This window comes from Herpailurus yagouaroundi, unplaced genomic scaffold (genome assembly GCF_014898765.1).
Source record: "Herpailurus yagouaroundi ecotype Mexico unplaced genomic scaffold, PumYag 77, whole genome shotgun sequence".
In the NCBI taxonomy this organism is placed as follows: domain Eukaryota; kingdom Metazoa; phylum Chordata; class Mammalia; order Carnivora; family Felidae; genus Herpailurus; species Herpailurus yagouaroundi.
The window spans coordinates 102,738,904-102,756,720 of record NW_024412388.1 but is presented as its reverse complement, the minus strand read 5'-3'; the positions used below and the strand labels follow the sequence as shown (position 1 = coordinate 102,756,720).

The 17,817-nt window shown below is 39.5% G+C and overlaps 1 protein-coding gene across 4 annotated transcripts in view; it reads left to right on the top strand.

Annotated features, from left to right (window-relative positions):
* The window catches only part of WARS2 (tryptophanyl tRNA synthetase 2, mitochondrial), a 96,165-nt gene that overhangs the window by 45,452 nt on the left and 32,896 nt on the right, over window positions 1-17,817 (top strand). For 2 of the 4 annotated variants that reach the window (XM_040471458.1, XM_040471459.1), the window contains exon 2: window positions 5,386-5,643. The exons of 1 other annotated variant lie outside the window; for it this stretch is intronic. In XM_040471458.1, coding sequence (XP_040327392.1) covers window positions 5,386-5,643 — 258 coding nt within the window. The remainder of the gene's footprint in view (window positions 1-5,385; window positions 5,644-17,817) is intronic. One more of the 4 variants, XM_040471462.1, reaches the window with a different exon arrangement.

Sequence of the window (17,817 nt, the reverse complement as noted above, 5' to 3'; positions counted from 1 at the left end):
TGTGCCGAGTCTCCTGTTTCAGCTCTTAAATCACTAATTGTTAGTAGAGATCTTTAAAAAAAAAAAAAAATGTTGAGGTGTTCAAGGAGCCTAAGATTGAAATAGTAGGGTGATGTATAGGATAGAATTGAGAAACACTGACAGAGAGCCAAGGAGTTGAGAATCTTAAGATGTATTTTTCTTTATACAAAATTAGAAGCACATATAGACTTACAGAAAGAGACTTTTAACCCAGTTAGTTAATAATGTTGGTGACTTTTTTTATCATACTCTGTGATAACGTGCCCTTTACAGACCCGGTTAGACACAGTGGTTGTTCCCCAAGGTTTTGGTGTTGACTATAGCTAAAACAGATGAGGTGAATGAATGATTGCTATTATAGCTGGCTACAAGCAGTCCTTGGTTATAAGAATCTTGAAATTCTTACTAGAAGCCCTTGGTTCCCAACACCATACCCAAGTCAAAGCTAGTAGGCAGCCTCCTTTGCATGGATTTTATTCACTTGGAATTAAAGACAGAAGCTCTTTTTAGCTAATTGCAAAAACTATCTTTTGCAATAATTGGCAGCTTCCGATGTTTCAATTGCTTTTGGGTACGGTAATTAACACGAAGATGGCCGTGAATTTTGGATACGCTCAGTACCTTAAGACAGGAGTGGTGTTAGCTACGTCTGTCAGATTGGTAAGTATGTTCTTCCTTTGATTTGAACATCCAGCCTCTCCTCTGGAAGATATCAAATCCCGGGGCTGAAGCTGCCCATCAGTAACACCGATTCTGCTACAAAATGAGCCAGTGAAGATATTGATTGGAAGTGGCATTTGTTAAGGAAACAACACCTGAGATAAAAATGAAACCCTCTTTTGTACAAAGCTCCTTGCTTATCCTCTGCACACTGCGATGGGATTGCAGCCCGATGCTCCGGACTCCCCATGAGAGCCTGTGGGCTAGTCCTGAAGCTGTTTTCTTTGTGGCTTGCCTCCTGTCCGCTGGGGAGCCCACGCTCCTCTCATTTTCATTCTTTTCCAGCTCTAGTGCTTTTGAACACAGAACCCCCATCCTCCAGCCACCCAGCCTCCACATTCCAGCCCCGTGATCTCATGGTACCCGGCAGAGCTCCCCTGCCATGCCGGCAGGCTGCCTGCTGACTCTTGCAGGGGGAGCAGATGGGAACATAAACTCGCCCGCAAGAGCAGGATGCTCTCTGTATATTTTTAAGACCAGGAATCCAGTTCTCATTTAGAGGCTGTATTTTTTTAATAGCTCCTTGAAAATTGAACAAAACCTTTCTTGTTGCTCTTATTTCTCGATAACATCATTCCCTCTATGTAGACATATAGAATCACAGAAACTGGAGAATGGAGAAGATACATTAGATCTTGTCTGACCCATCCCCGCTGGTTACAGTTCTTTTTTCCCACAGTCTGTCCTTTAGTGCTTTTCTCTTTTAGTTTTCTCAAGAATTAGTTTCTCCATTTCTCCTGGGGGAAGGATTCCTGAGTTTGACCATGGAGGAATGTATGTGCAAATATTCATAGTCTTTTTTTTTTTCAGCTTGATATTCCTACTCTTCATAGCCCTTTACATTAGCATAAACAGCCCCTCTTTATCCTAAGTCAAGTATTTCTGGATGGTATTTCTTTTCCTCTTCCATTTATTAAGTTCAGAGCTTGTTTTTCTGCTTTGCTTTCTCTCTTCATCAATCAGTCTCTAAAGCCCATTAATCATTTTTTTTTTTTTTTTTTTTTTTTTTTACCTCACTGAAAGCTCCTTTGCTTATTCCCATATCAGGAACCCAGGGCTGGTTAAGATCCCAAGGTACTGAAGAAGCCTCACTGATATGTGTTTATTCCATGTTAACTCACTCACTCTCTCTCTCTCTCTTTCTCACCCCCACCCCCCACCCCCAGCCTCGGTTCACAACCACAAACTGTTTCGACAAAAATGTTTCTAAATTATGATATGGGGAATTACTCGTATCAGTCATCTGAGGGCTGCGTGTGTGTGTGTGTGTGTGTGTGTGTGTGTGTGTGTGCGTGTGTGCATATGGTTTTAAGTGGTAAGATTATATTTGTTCTCAGTTACTTAAAAGATATTTTTCATATCCTTGGAGCCACAAATCTTTCAGGTCTCCTGAGTGCTTGGATCAAATGCAATTCTGGACCACAGAACTATGACACATCAGTAGAATGTAGCATTCTATCGTAGAGCTGTTATCTCAGAAGTAGACAGGAAAGTAATGACATACAGGGAAAGCAGACTGTATTTGTAGGATGTAGAATTCTTGAGGAAAGAGAAGGGCAAAGTTTAAATAGCCTTGGCCCTCACATATCTAAAGCAGATTAGCTCTTAAAAACTAGTTAGGTATATAGACTTTTTTCTTATATCACTTTTTTTTTTAATATCTCAGCTGTATTGAGGTATAATTGACAAGTGAAAGTGTAAGATATTTAAAGTGAACATCACAGTGATTTGATATGCACATGCCTTGTGAAAGGACTTCCTCTGCCTGGTGAATTAACATACCATCACCTCAGATGTTTATTTTTATTTGTTTGTTTTGTTCAGAATATTTAAGTTCTACTCTCTTAACAAATTACAGTTATACCATACAGCATTATCAAGTATAATCATCATGTTTTACCTTAGATCCTCACACATTATGGTTTCATGGATTGGAGGACCTAATATTATAAAAACATTACTTCTCCCCAAAGCAATCTATAGACTCAATGCAATCTCAATCACAAACCCCAACAGTGTGTTTTTTTTTCTCTTGAAACTGGACAAGGTGATTCTAAAATGTATTGAGAAATATAAAAAGCCAAAGATGAGTAAAATAACTCTTGAAGAAGGTAAAAAGACTCTCTCCACTGTGTGCCAAGACCTACTAAAAAGGCACTGTAGTGCTGACCAGAGATAGACACATAGACCAATAGGACAGACTGGAAAGACCAGATATAGACACAAGCATAAAAAGGTGCTTAATTTATGACAGAAGTGGCATTCCAGAGTAATGGTCAAAGACAGTCTTTTCCATAAAGGTACTGGACCAGTCTGATATATCCATGGGGGGGGGGGGGGGGGTTAAAAGAAATTGGATGCCTACCTCACACCATATGCAAAAAACTCCAAATGGATACACACTTAAATGTAAAAGATGAAACTTCAAAGCACACTCACACATGCATATACATATGCTTTATATATGTATACACACTCATACCTTTATGACATCAAGGTATTGAAAGATTTCTTATATGCCATAAAAATCTGTAGTCAAAAATCATATATTTGATAAAATGAAGAATATCTCTTCATCAAAAGATAACATAAGGAAGACACATAGCTACACAATGAGAGAACATTTTGGCTATACATGTAATTGATAAAATATTAGTGTCCAGAATATATAAAAATACTTAAATCAGTAAAAGACAATCCATTCTGAGAAAAATAGGCAAAATGACCTCAATAGGCTCTCCACAGAAGAGGAAATAAAAATAGCCAATAACCGTAAGAGTTCTCAATTTCCTTAACAACCAAAGAAATGCAATTAAACCATAATGAGATTCCACCTCATAGCCATCACCTTAGCTCAAAATAAAAATATTTAAAAAAAAATACTGGCAGTGTTAATGAGGATGGAGAGGGACAGAAATTGACAATAGAAATTGCAATATGTTGGGGCGCCTGGGTGGCTCAGTCGGTTAAGCGGCCGACTTCAGCTCAGGTCACGATCTCGCGGTCCGTGAGTTCGAGCCCCGCGTCGGGCTCTGTGCTGACAGCTCAGAGCCTGGAGCCTGTTTCGGATTCTGTGTCTCCCTCTCTCTGACCCTCCCCCATTCATGCTCTGTCTCTCTCTGTCCCAAAAATAAATGTTAAAAAAAATTAAAAAAAAAAAAAAAGAAATTGCAATATGTTACATAGTTAGGAGTAGTTTTAATACCCTGTAGTACACCTGAAGAGCCATAATGCCTACCTTATGACGCAGCAGTTAGGTATATACTCTAGAGAAGGTTGGCACACAGAACACAAAGGTGTGTTTTTTTTTTTTCTCCGTAACTTAATTTTTGGAAACTTGCAAGCCTACAGAAAAGTTGCAATATTAATACAATGAATGTGATGAAGTCTCCCTGGATAGAAGTAAGTGATACTTGCCCTGATATCCCAACTTCACTTACTAGCTGTGTGGGCAATCTGTAAAGATCTGTGAGCCTCAGTTACCTCCTCCGTAAATTGGAAGCAATAAAATGCCTGCCATGTTGGGTATTGTAAGAATTAAATGCATTAATGTATATAAAGCCCTGAGCATAAATGCCTATAACATAGTTGCCCAGCAAGTTATGGCTGCTGTTATTAATATTTTGTTGTTGTTAAAAGTGATAATGACACATTTTATTTTTTTCAGAACCTTTTAATGACAGCACATTTACTGACGTGTATTCATTTTTCGTGTTTCACTACAGAATGCAAAATTATTCCAGAGAAAAATAGCCTTTTTTTCATCCTCTTTTACTTTTTTCTTTCTCATTTTCCTATTACAACTTCAATATTAGAAAGTGCAAACCAGTGAGAATACATGCCCTTAACAAAAATTTTTTATAATTTCAAATAATATATAGAATTAAAAACTACTTTTGAAGAAATAAAAGTATGATTTTATCAAAAATAAAAGGAAATGGAAGCACAAAAAAACTTACATAACTTTATCAAGAAGCAACATTAGAAATAATGTGTAGGTTTTCTCATTTCTGGCCCAAGATCCTGCACACTGAGTTGTAATATCAGCAGTTATTTTTAAAGAAAACCGAATTAATTAAATAGCACTAGCTCTTAGCTCTAACGGTATGCCTTCCTTGCCTGGACAAAATGAATGAAATCACATGAAAAACCTTTGAAATCGCATTAAAAGCCCCTTAATCTCCAATGAAACTTGGTTCTGTGTCTGATGTCTTTCTCACTGACCCCCAGACCCACAGTCATCTTTTCCTCTTGGGAACTCCTGCCCATACCCCACTATTTATGGTTGCAAACAGATTACGATCATATTGCCACGTTGTACCATTACATATCTCTTCGTAAACATATCCTCTATCTCCAATTAGCTTGCATCTCCTGGGGATCCAGACCTTTTGTTATGTGCCTTTGTATGTTCTTGAGTGCAAAAAAAACAAAAAACAAAAAACCTACCCACATTTTAAATATCATTTTCTGTCCTTAGTAACACCTAACATAGTGCTTTGCACAGACACAAAATAAATGCATAAGGATGACGACTGTCAGATTGCAGTTGTAAAAAATAGAACGAGTCATAGCTATGGTAACACAAGCATAGGCTCCATGGATTCTGCCTCGAAAGCAAATGTCTCTCTTCCTCTGTTCCAGAAAGAAGCCGTAAAGCGAGTGTTCTCTGGCATTCAGCCTACAGGAATCCCCCACCTCGGCAATTACCTGGGAGCCATTGAGACCTGGGTGAGATTGCAGGAGGAACATGGCTCAGTGCTGTACAGCATTGTTGACCTACATTCCATCACTGTCCCCCAAGACCCGGCTGTCCTTCGGCAGAGCATCTTGGACATGACCGCTGTTCTTCTCGCCTGTGGCATAAACCCAGAGAAAAGCATCCTTTTCCAGCAATCTCAGGTCAGCTTCTCAGATGAGAACCAAGAAAACCTGTACTTTCGAATTATTTGAGGAAAAATGTGAATGGTTTATATAGCTCCTATTAATGATTCTTTTTAAATTGTTGAAGTGACTTCATCAGATGCAAAGATTTCATTGTATTTATTTTTATTTTATTTTATTTTTTAATGTTGATTTATTTTGGAGATGGAGAGACAGAGCACGAGTGGTGATGGGGCAGAGAGAGAGGGAGACACAGAATCCGAAGCAGGCTCCAGGCTCTGTGCTGTCAGCACAGAGTCCGACGCAGGGCTCGAACTCACGAGCCGTGAGATCATGAACTGAGCCAAAGTTGGATGCCCAACAACTGAGCCACCCAGGCACCCCTATTTTTATTTTTGATTTGAGAGAGAGAGAGAGAGAGCGTGAGCAGGGGAGGGGGCAGAGAGAGAGAGAGAGGGAGGGATAGAGAGAGAGAGAGAGAGAGAGAGAGAGAGAGAGAATGAGAATCTTAAGCAGGCTCTGCTCTAAGGGCATAGCCTGACACGGGGCTCAATCCCATGATCCTGGGATCATACCCTGAGCCCAAATCAAGAGTCAGAGGTTCAACCAACTGAGCCACCCAGGTGTCCCGCAATGATTTAATTTTAATGTTTACCCTGCATTCATATCTTTAAGTGTCATCATGAGGCAATAGTGTTTTTCACCTTTTCCTCCATTATACTTTACTTGCTTCGTATAACAAAATGTTGCATCTCGTTAGTACTTGTAACTCTGGAATTGTTTTTCTATCCTGGGTTGAATTCAAACTGATGAATTCATACTGTTGACTAATCTCCTGGTGATCAAGGATAGAATTTAGCAACCAGTGGTTTTGCATAATTCCATTTTGCTTTACTGGGTATTGCATTTGGAAGGCCTATTGGATAATTCCCATTGTTCATTCTTTGTATAATAGCTTTTGAGAAGATTTGAGAGAACTGGCTGGGAAATTGGAAGACCATGTCCATTCTCTTGAGTCCAAGCCAAGAAAGGCTTCAGAACAAAGCCAAAATATTTGACTCATATCGTCACTATGGATGAATCAGTTTACTCTTGGACAGGCAGATAGCCTGGACCAGAGACAGGGCACTTAAGAGACTCCCTAGCAAAGAAGATGAAAAATTTAACTGGATCATGCCCTCATTACATATCCACTTTAACGTTATGACAAAGCCCCAGCCCAAGAACAGTGTGTTAGACATGTTTTGGCACATGTTAACATGTATACATGTATGGTATATATATGTGTGTATGATGTGTTGTACATGTGGATATCTCCTTCCTTGATCATAAACTTCAGACAATCATCATTTTTTTTTAAAGAGAGAGAGACAGAGTGAGAGAGATATATCAGCAGGGGAAGGGCAGAGGGAGAGGGAGAGGGAATCTTAAGCAGGCTCCATGCTCAACATGGAGAGCAGTGCTGGGCTCTATCTCATGACTGTGAGATCATGACCTGAGCCAAAATCAAGAGTTGGACGCTGAACCAACTGAGCCACTCAGGAGCCCCTGACAATCATCATTTTTATGTACATTTTATCACCCGCAAAACTTAGTATAAAAATTCACAGTGACCATTTTAAAAATATGTAATAGGGGCGCCTGGGTGGCTCAGTCGGTTAAGTGTCCGACTTTGGCTTATGTCATGATCTCGCGGTCTGTGAGTTCGAGCCCCACGTCGGGCTCTGTGCTGACAGCTCAGAGACTGGAGCCTGCTCCAGATTCTGTGCCTCCCTCTCTCTCTGACCCTCCGCTGCTCATGCTGTGTCTCTCTCTCTCTCAAAAATAAATAAAAGCACTTAAAAAAATTAAAAATAAATAAAAATGAATAAATAATATGTAATAAATGAATATCTTCAAAAAATAAATAGATTTATCAGCTTAAAATGTGTTTCCAGCTTGGAGATAATGTGATAAAATCATAGCATCTAATCATTAAAATATCCATAAAGGCAACTTGTCTCAATTTCATTCCTCACAGTTGGCCTTTAGTCACACATAACTTTTCAAAGTCAGTCTTGGACTGATCTAATTGTTATAAGAATATAAATGTACTTGCTTATGTTGAGCATATACCTGCCTCCCTATAATTCCCATCCACTCATTTGACTTACGCTCTCTAAAAATGCAGAATAAATCAACTCTGTCTTCCACATGGCTGCTTTTCAAATACTCAGAGACCTTTATTATGCAATCTCTTTACCCTACAGATCCTTACCCCCATAGGTCTTAACCTTCTTCACGCTAGGGGTCCCATCTCAGGAACAGTCTGTCTCTCTGAAAGGAACGTGCCTGTCCTATATCACGAAACAATGTTTATTCAAACTCTTCACATCTGTCTCCAACATTATACTGCTGACCATCATTAGAGCCACTTTTTAAGTTACTTGATACCCCTTAAGTTCGTCTATTTTTTTTTCATCTAAGCTATTTTTGATAAACGCTCCCTTTTGATCCTTATGTGACAGACACTGTTTCTAAAAATGGTATTCCCAGTACCTACTTCCATACTTCTGGAAGGGGAAAATGTCTGTCTCCACAAAGTAACCACTTGCCAGACTGCCTTGTTAAGTGATGTTTAAAATTAAAGGCTCATTTACAACCACATCCAATGCTTGCACTTTGAGCTCATACCCCCAGGAATGATCACATTATAATTTTTTTTTTCCTTCTTTTTAAAGGATGTTTGGCAGTGATATCTGTAAGCATCTAAAATTTGTGATAATTAAGGTCTCTTCTTCAACATGATACTTTGTTGTTCAAAGTAGCAATAGAAAGAGCAGCCCACAGTATGGGAGACTTTGTGAGAACTCCCCCATAAGTGAGGGATAATGAAAGTCACCTTCCTTGTGATTCTTGTACAGCATGTGATACGCTCATTGGTTCCAATAGTGGTGGTGGGTCTATGTCAGAGACTGCAGGTCATGGTGTTGGCTGTTTCCTCAGTAGCCTCGATGCAGCCTCACAGTGCCTCGAAGCTCCCCTTCTCCCATCCATGACTGCAGCTCCCTCCGGGGAATTTGGGTAGCCTGCCAGTAAAATGTGAGGGAAGTACTCATCAGCCCATAGTCCACAGTTCGTCCCACAAAGACAATATGAGAAGACTTCCTCAGGTGTCTTTCTAACCTCAAGACATGTTTGGTCTGGGCCATTTCCTTCTTTAACTCAGACAACCCACCTTAGTACAACTGAGTGGATGGACTGGATGTTTTATCAGGTTTTCTTTCCTTGTTTAAATATTTAATAAAGAAAAATTTCAATATGTATAGAAGAGTAGCCTTTTGTGATTTGTCTCATCAAGGTGGTTTTTTGTGGTTGTTGAAGTATTTTAAAGCAGATAACACATATCATGGCCTCGCAGCCCCTGCATATTTCAGTGTGCCTGTCTGTAAACTGAGAATATTTTCTTCCATAGCCACAATACTGTCATCACACCCAACAAAGCTAATGATAATTCCATATGATCATCTACTACGCAGTCCGTATTCAAATTACGCTGAGTCTCCGAAAATGTCTTTTATATTTGGCTTGTTTGAATAATGGTCCACACGTTACATTTTTTTTGTATCTTTTGATTTGTTGTTCAAGTTTTATTTTATTTCCCATAGAGTTAATCCTCCACTTAAAAAGAATTAAAACCTTAGGTTTTTTTAGACTCCCACTTTTTTTCATGACTTTGATATGTTGATCAGCCTTTCCTTTATTTGCTATATAATTAGCTCTTTTGAGCACAAAAATAAGCCTTATTTTTTGTTGTTCCTTTTTCTTTGCTCTAATGTGTATTAGCTCATGTTTAGTGGCTATCCACCATGATTCGCAAAGTTGCTCATCGCCGTTTTTAATGCTTGGAATAGACCTATGCTTGTCTGGTGCCTGTAGAATGCCTGGACGTCAGTTCCCTCAGAATGGCCATAAAGCTTCTAGTTGTTCATGGAGGATGATGGGAAGTTCTTCCTCATGCTTTATCTTGAAAGTATGAAGGCATGTATTGGATTTGCTTCTTAGAACCATTCTCAAATAGAAGTATAATCAAACAAGCTAGTCTCCCTGAAACAGTTATTATTCTAGACATGTAGCCCCATATTTGCAGTGTTCTATTAAGTGAAAGAATCCTCATGGTGTTCATGTTTTATGTCTTACCATACAAAAATCAATAATTAATAACTGTCTTTATCAATCTGTGGAGTCTCCAATAGATGGAGACTGAAAAGAAAATGCTCATAGCATTTAGGAAAAAAATTGGAAGTCATGTTTATTAGAAAACTAATTTTTTTTTTATTTTTTTAACGTTTTTTTTATTTTATTTTTGGGACAGAGAGAGACAGAGCATGAACGCGGGAGGGGCAGAGAGAGAGGGAGACACAGAATCGGAAGCAGGCTCCAGGCTCTGAGCCATCAGCCCAGAGCCCGACGCGGGGCTCAAACTCACGGACCGCAAGATCGTGACCTGAGCTGAAGTCGGACGCTTAACCGACTGAGCCACCCAGGCGCCCCGAAAACTAATATTTTTAAATATATAAGATTGGAAAAGCCTTTTCATGTGTATGATATCTCTTTTAATCCTCAAAAGAGCACATGAGTCAGGGATTACTGTTCTTTCACAGGTTTCACATTAAGGTATGAAAATGTTCAGTAAATTATAAAATGTCCTCAGAATCATCTCTGAGAGGTGCCTGATACCTAGTAACAAATGTAGCTTCTTAATTTGACCTGTCATACAGGTGGCAAATCCAGGACTCTTTTTTTCCTCCTAAGGCACCACTTTTGGAAGGTATTCTCATGGGAGAGAACCTTATTCTGCCCCCCCACCATGCCTTTGCCTCAGTAGCTAGCGTCTGGGGGACAGCAGAGAGCCAGGGCTGACCTCGAGGTCCTCACTGTTTCTTGCTTGGACAGTTATATCACCCTTCCACTCCTGCCTCAGGCCCTCATATCAGCCATCCTTCCCCCACATTGCAGCCACGGTCATCTTTCTACTTCAGATACCTCAGCACCTCTCTCCTATCCTCAGGTTAAAAATCTAAACTCAAGGGGCCCCTGGGTGTCTCAGGTGGTTAAGCGTCCGACTTTGGCTCAGGTCATGATCTCACGGTTTGTGGGTTCAAGCCCTGCATCTGGCTGTGTGCCGATAGCCTGGAGGCTGCTTCAGATTCTGTGTCTCCCTCTCTGTCTGCCCCTCCCCCACTCACAAGTGTCTGTCTCTCAAAAATAAACATTAAAAAAAAATTTTTTTTTAATCTAAACTCAATTTCTAGAAAGCCCTTCAAGAATGAGGCCCCTGATATGTATTTATAAAATATACCTACATATGGGACGCCTGGGTGGCTCAAGTCGGTTAAGTGTCCGACTTCGGCTCAGGTCATGATCTCACGGTTTGTGAGTTCGAGCCCCGCGTCGGACTCTGTGCTGACAGCTTGGAGCCTGGAGCCTGCTTCTGTTCTGTGTCTCCTTCTCTCTCTGTCCCTCCCCAACCTGTGCTCTGTCTCTCTATGTCTCTCAAAAAATAAATAAATGTAAAAAAATTAAAAAAATATATACCTACATATTTTGTATTTATATATTATAAAATATTTTTACATATTTTTATACATTGTATTTATTATAAAATAATCTATATAATTTATATACATAAGGGGATATTATTCAGCCATAAAAAGGAATGAAATCTTGCCACTTGCAACTACATGGATAGACCTCGAGCATATAATGCTAATCAAAATAAGTCACTGAAAGACGTACCGTATGATTTCACTCATGTGGAATTTAAGAAACAAAACAAAGGAGCAAAGTCAAAAAAAAAAGAGAGAGAGGCAAACCAAGAAACAGACTCTTAACTATAGAGAAGCTAGTGGTTACCAGATGGGAGGGGATGGAGGGATGGGTGTAGTAGGTGGTGTGCAGTAAGGAGTAAGTACCCTTGCGATGAGCACCGGGTGATGTATGTTAAGTGATAAATCACCATATTGTACACGTGAAACTAACATTACACTATATGTTAACTATACCAGAACTAAAATTAAAAACGTAATTAAAAAAAAAAAAGAACAAGGCCCCTAAGAACATCCGTCCGGTGTTGTTTCCACTCTACCACTTTTCATTCATCAGGTTGTTTTTGTTCAGATGATCTGATTAGCTTTTACTAATAACTCTTTAAAGCAAGAGTTGGGGGAGGTTCTGGTTTTATTTTGAGAAAATTTGATAAATCAGTTCTTAACTTTCAAAGCAGATAACTTAGAGGTCAGTTGTCTACTTAACAAGGGTTTTTGTTAGGTCCTTTCTTTGGGAGTTTTATAATGCATTCAAGCATTTAATTGATCATGAAACATGTAACCAAGAGGGTAGGGATTTAGAAAACAATTGTACTTCAAGCCAATGCCAGCTAAAATTAGATATACCTTCATTACTCTCCCCATACACTGTTATTTACAAATAAAATTAAGAATTTTGGGGGCACCTGAGTGGCTCAGTTGGTTGAGTGACTGATTCTTGGTTCCGGCTCAGGTCATGATCTCACAGCTCGTGAGATCGAGCCCCACATCAGCCTCTGTACTGACAGCACATAGCCTGCTTGGGATTCTCTCTCTCCCTCTCTTTCTCTGCGCCTCCCCCACTCATGCATGTGCTCTCTCTCTCTCTCTCTCCTATACTAAATAAACTTTTTTAAAAAAGAATTTTTGAAATTGCGAACTAGAGAAAAAATTTTAATTATATAGCGCCCTCTTTTCGTGTATTATCCATTGTGTTAAGCAAAGTACTTGAAGCTAAATCCAAGACTCGTTCCCCAGGTGCTATTGTTGTACATGGGAGTAAGTTCTAGCAATCATTTGAAGTAGGGAAGGAATTTAGCTGTGCTATAATGCTTATTTTACCAATAATTTTCATTTCCAATCCTCTGCATTCTTTCTCAGCAGTCTGACTGAAACAATTTAGACTTATTGAAGATTTTTCTCATTATTTTCTTTTTCTTTCTCTCCCAGTGGCCTCTAGTCATGGTGCTTCCCCTAAAATATGTTTGCCATATGTGGGGAATTTTACAGAGCCTCTCTTCTGAAAGGTGTGTGTATGTGTGTGTGTGTGTGTGTGTGTGTGTGTGTGTGTGTGAGAGAGAGAGAGAGAGAGAGAGAGAGAGAGAGAGAGAGAGAGAGACTGAGAAGGAGAGAGAGCAAGCAAGCCCACTTGTGTGTGTGTTTGGCAGAAGTTTCCATCCCAATGCCAAAATCAATGGTCTTTTATTTCCAGCAGGCCTCAGTGCACATCCAGTCTGATTCCCACAGATGTCTCTGAGGTGCACCTCTCCACATCTTTAGTTGTTACTTTCCTTGTGAACTAATCACCCTGCGGATGGAAGATAAAAGCTGGAGTTCATAGCTTTAGGCGCTGGCTTTCTGCCAGAGCCGGGAGAAAAGGACAGTTTCGGCCAGCAGACAGTATGTTAACAGAGAGCCCCAGCACTGTCCAGGGAAGAGTTGAGGGAGAAGAGTGGAATCTACAGCTTTGGAACGTGGCTTCAGTCTCTAATTAGAGTTATGTTTTGTTTTCCAGGAAACTAAAATCAATAATAGTAATAATAATAATAATAATAATAAAAAGGATAGTAAATAGTAACCAAGCTCTCACATGTATCCTGGCTCATGTACACAAACAAAAGGTGTACCTGACCCACTGTCCCTCATCTCAGAGGTGTGAGACCCCCAACACTTAAACTTGCACAGACAGTCTCATGTTTTCACTTACCCAGGAATTTTGGAAGCCTATTTGACAATACATATTTATAGTTGTTGAACTCTCAAAGTTGTTAGGCTACCAACAACAGGTGCAACATACAACTCAGAAAGAAAGTAGGGGCCCCTGGCTGGCTCAGTCGGTAAAGCACGCGACCCTCGATCTCGGGGTTGTGAGTTCGAGCCCCACGTTGGGTGTGGAGATCACTTAAAAAATATATACGTTTTGTAAAAAAGAAAGAAAGCAAGCAAACATCCGTAAAGATTAATGGACTTGAGAAATCAATTTATAAAATTGCCATTACCTCCAAAGTTTCTAGGGAGAGACAAAGGATCTGAATGGCTCATGGTATAAATAATAGAGAGAAGTTAGGAAGATTACACAACCAAACTCCCCAAGTATTTCTTTGTCTAAGAAGTTTCCACTGGTACCACTTGCTCGCCTGGATTGATACTCCCTGTGACGTCATGAGCAAGCTACAGTAGTTTTGCTGCCTCCATCCTGGACCACAGGATTAAGTCGTATCATAATGATACTTTCAGGAAGAGTTCTATTTTACTATCCTAGCAATAGTGGAAAAAGTACAGGTTTTACAGCCAGCTATAGTTCGCCTGAATCGCACTGTGACCTCTTTTTGTTGTCACGTGCTGGGCAAGTTCTCTGAACCCCTGTTTTAATGTCTAGAAGAGGGATATTTAAATAATAGGACATATCATACCTGGTAAGTGTTAACTTTCTTTCTTGCCCTACCCCACTACACACAATACTGCTCCCACCGAGGCTTCTTGATACCGTGAAGATTTAAGGGTGGAGTGGAATTGGAAAGTGCAGCTCAAATGAATGATAGTACCTATCTTCATACTCAGTAATCAAATATTTTCTGAAAAGTTTATTGTTGAAGGTTTTGGGGGAGCTTCTTAAATAGTTCAGGGTGCCTGCGTGGCTCAGTCAGGTAAGCGTCCGACTTCAGCTCAGATCGTGGTCTCACGGTTTGTGAATTCAAGCCCCACATTGGACTCTCTGCTCTCAGCACAGAGCCTGCTTCAGATCCTCTGTCTCCCCTCTCCCTCTGCCCCTCCCCTGCTCAAGTTCTCTCTCTCAAAAATAAATAAGCATTAAAAAAAAAAAAGAGTTCAGATATTCAAAAAAGCAGGAAGATGAATGGTTGCTTTTTGCAATGCTAACCTTTGGGCATACTTACTTATTAATGCTTTTTGTTTTTTAAGAAATTAGGAGTATATTAGGAGTATAGTAAAAACTTTCTATTTAGCTCCCTCTAATCCCATTCCACTTGCTGCCTCCCCAGAGGTAACCACTGTATTGAATTTGATATTCACCATTCCAATGTATGTGTTTATATTTTTATTGCATAGGCTTTAGCCGTAACAGTCCATATTATTAATTTTTCCTGTTTTAAAACTTTATATAGGTGGTGGTATGCACATAGCTTCCTGCATCTCCAGTTTTGTGTGCAACATTACTGGGCTGAGATTTGTTCATTTTGACTGCTCTCGATATTCCACTGTCTGGCTCTATCACAATTTATCCATTTCCCCAGTAAAGAATATTTAGATTTTTTTTTCTCCAGTTTTTTGTTATTATAAACAATACTATAGCATGCTCGTATATGCCTTATGTGTACGCCTGAAAGAGTTTTCTAGGTATGCGTACCTAAAGTGGGATCATGACAGTGTGTGACATACATCATCAGCTTTACTGGATATAGCCAGATTGCTCTCCAAATTGGCATTCCAGTTTATATTCCTACCAATAGAAAAGGAAAAGAGAAAATACTCCGTGTCTACCATGTGAGCACGCAGTGGAAAGCAGCTATCTGCACACCAGGAAGAGAGCTCTCACCAGAACCTGACCCTGCTGGTACCCTGAGTTTGGACTTCCAGCCTCCAAAAATGTGAGACAATAAATTTCTGTTGTTTAAGCTACCCAGTGTGGGGTATCTTGTTATGACAGCCAAGCAGATTAATACAGAGCTACTTAGCCATTACCATAAGTGGAAGGCTTGTGCTTGGATAGGAAATTCAATATTGTTAACATGTCAGTTCTCTCTAATTTGATCCATAGATTCATTGCAATCCTAATTGAGATGTTGTAGACACTGACAAATTGAATTTGAAATGTATATGGCAATACAGAGTACTTAGAATACCCAAAACAGTTTTGAAAGAGAAAACACAGTTGGAGGACTGATACCACCTTTCCTTAAGACTTACTCTAAAGCTACAATAATCAAGTGAGTGTGGTCTTGAGATAAGAATAGACTAATAGATCAATGCAAAGGAATAGGGAATCCAGAAGTTTACCCACATCCAGAAGCCAAATGTTTTCAACAAAAGTGTCAAACCATTTCAGTGGGAGAAAGATAGTCTTTAAAGCAAATGGTTTTAGGTGTCCAACTGGATATCCATATGGGGAGAGGGGAATGAACCTTGGCTCTTATCTTACACCATTCACAACACATCGACCTAAAACTACCATAGACCTAAATGTAAATGTGAAAACTATAAAACTTCCAGAGGAAATCATGGGGGGAATCTTCCAGACCTTGAGGGTAGGCAAAGCCTTCTTAGAAAGTACAAGAAAAGCATTTAACTTAAAAGAAAATGTTAATACTTGTTTGAGTTCCTGAAAAGATAAAGCTTCTGTTTTTTTTTTTTAATTTTTATTTTAGAGAGTGTGTGAGCAGGGGAGAGGGCCAGAGGGAGAGAGAGAATCCCAAGCAGGCTCCATGCTCAGCATGGAGCCTGATGGGCTTGATGCAGGGCTGAATCCCCTGACCCTGGGATCATGACCTGAGCCGAAATCAAAGAGTCAGATGCTCAACCGACTGAGCCACCCAAGCGCCCCAAAGCTTCTATTTTTTGAAAGACACCATTAAGAAAATGAAAAGGTGAGCCATAAAGTAGGAGAAAATATTTTTAATACACGCATTTGACAAACTCTGTGCCAAATATATACAGGACTCTTAACTCAGTAAGACAGCCTAATTTTGTAATTGGACACTATATATTGAACAGACATTTCACAAATGAAGAAGTAAGCACGTGAAAAGCTCAACATCATGGTTGTCAGAGAAATGTAAAATAAAACCACAGGCATATACCATTTCACCCACTTGGTTGACTAAAATTAAAAATACTGGCAATACTAAATTTCAGTAAGGTTATGAAGCAGATTGAACTCTCATACATTGCTAGCAAAAATATAAAATAGCAGTTTCTTACAAAATTAAACATGTTTACCCAATGACCCAGTAATTCCAGTCCTGGGTATTTTCCCAAGAGAAATGAAAACATTGCCTACAAAATGACTTGTACACAAATGTTCATAGTATTTTAGTTGTAATAGCCCCCCCAAATCCTAAACACCCATCAACGAGTAAATAGATAAACAATTGTAGAATATTCAGTTAATGGAATACTATTCAACCATGAAAAGGAGTATATCACACTGTGGAGGAGTCTCAGAAATATTATGTTGCTAGAAGCCAAGCACAGAAGAGTTCATATTATATAATTCCATTTACAGGCTTTTCTAGGATAGGCAGAACTAATCCATAATAACAGAAAACAGGTCAGTGGTTTCCAGGAGCAGGGGTGAGGGATTTGTTGCAAAGGGGTATGGAGGGAACTTTTGGGGGACATTGAAATGTTCTTTGTCTTGATGGGTGTGGTGCTTACACATGTAAATTGGTCAAAACTCATTGGACTGAACAGCTAAAATAGGTACATCTTACTGTGTATAAATTATGCTCCACCAAAGTTGATATAATATAAAAAAAATTTTTTTGAAATAAGTAGACACTCTGGATGTTGTTATATAAGTCAAAAGAAAAAAGAACCATGGAATTGTGTACAAACACTACAGGTATTTCAATGTAGCTGTTGTTCAGACATTTAAAATGGCACAGACAAAACAGATATGGCATGAAAATGTCATCCAATCTTTGAGTCATCCATTCACAGTGAAGCCAAGAATCAACCTGCTCACAGATTTAGTAACTAAACAAATTATTTGATTTGTTGAGGTAGCGTGTTCCTTGTATGTCTTCAAATGGTACAGATTGTAAACCAGCCAGAAGCACTGTGAAACCAAGTGTTACAACTATTGGCATCCCTCCAGGGAAAGTGTGAGAGCAATGTGCTTATTAGGACAGTGTTTAGAATTAGATTGAAGGGATTTTTTTTAATTTTTTTTTAATGCTTATTTATTTTTGAGAGAGACAGAGACTGAATGCGAGCTGGAGAGGGGCAGAGAAAGAGAGAGACACAGAATCCAAAGCAGGCTCCAGGCTCTGAGCTGTCAGCACAGAGCCTGACACAGGGCTTGAGCCCACAGCCATGAGATCACCACCTGAGCCGAGGTTGGATGCTTAACCAACTGAGCCACCCAGGCGCCCCTAGATTGATGGGA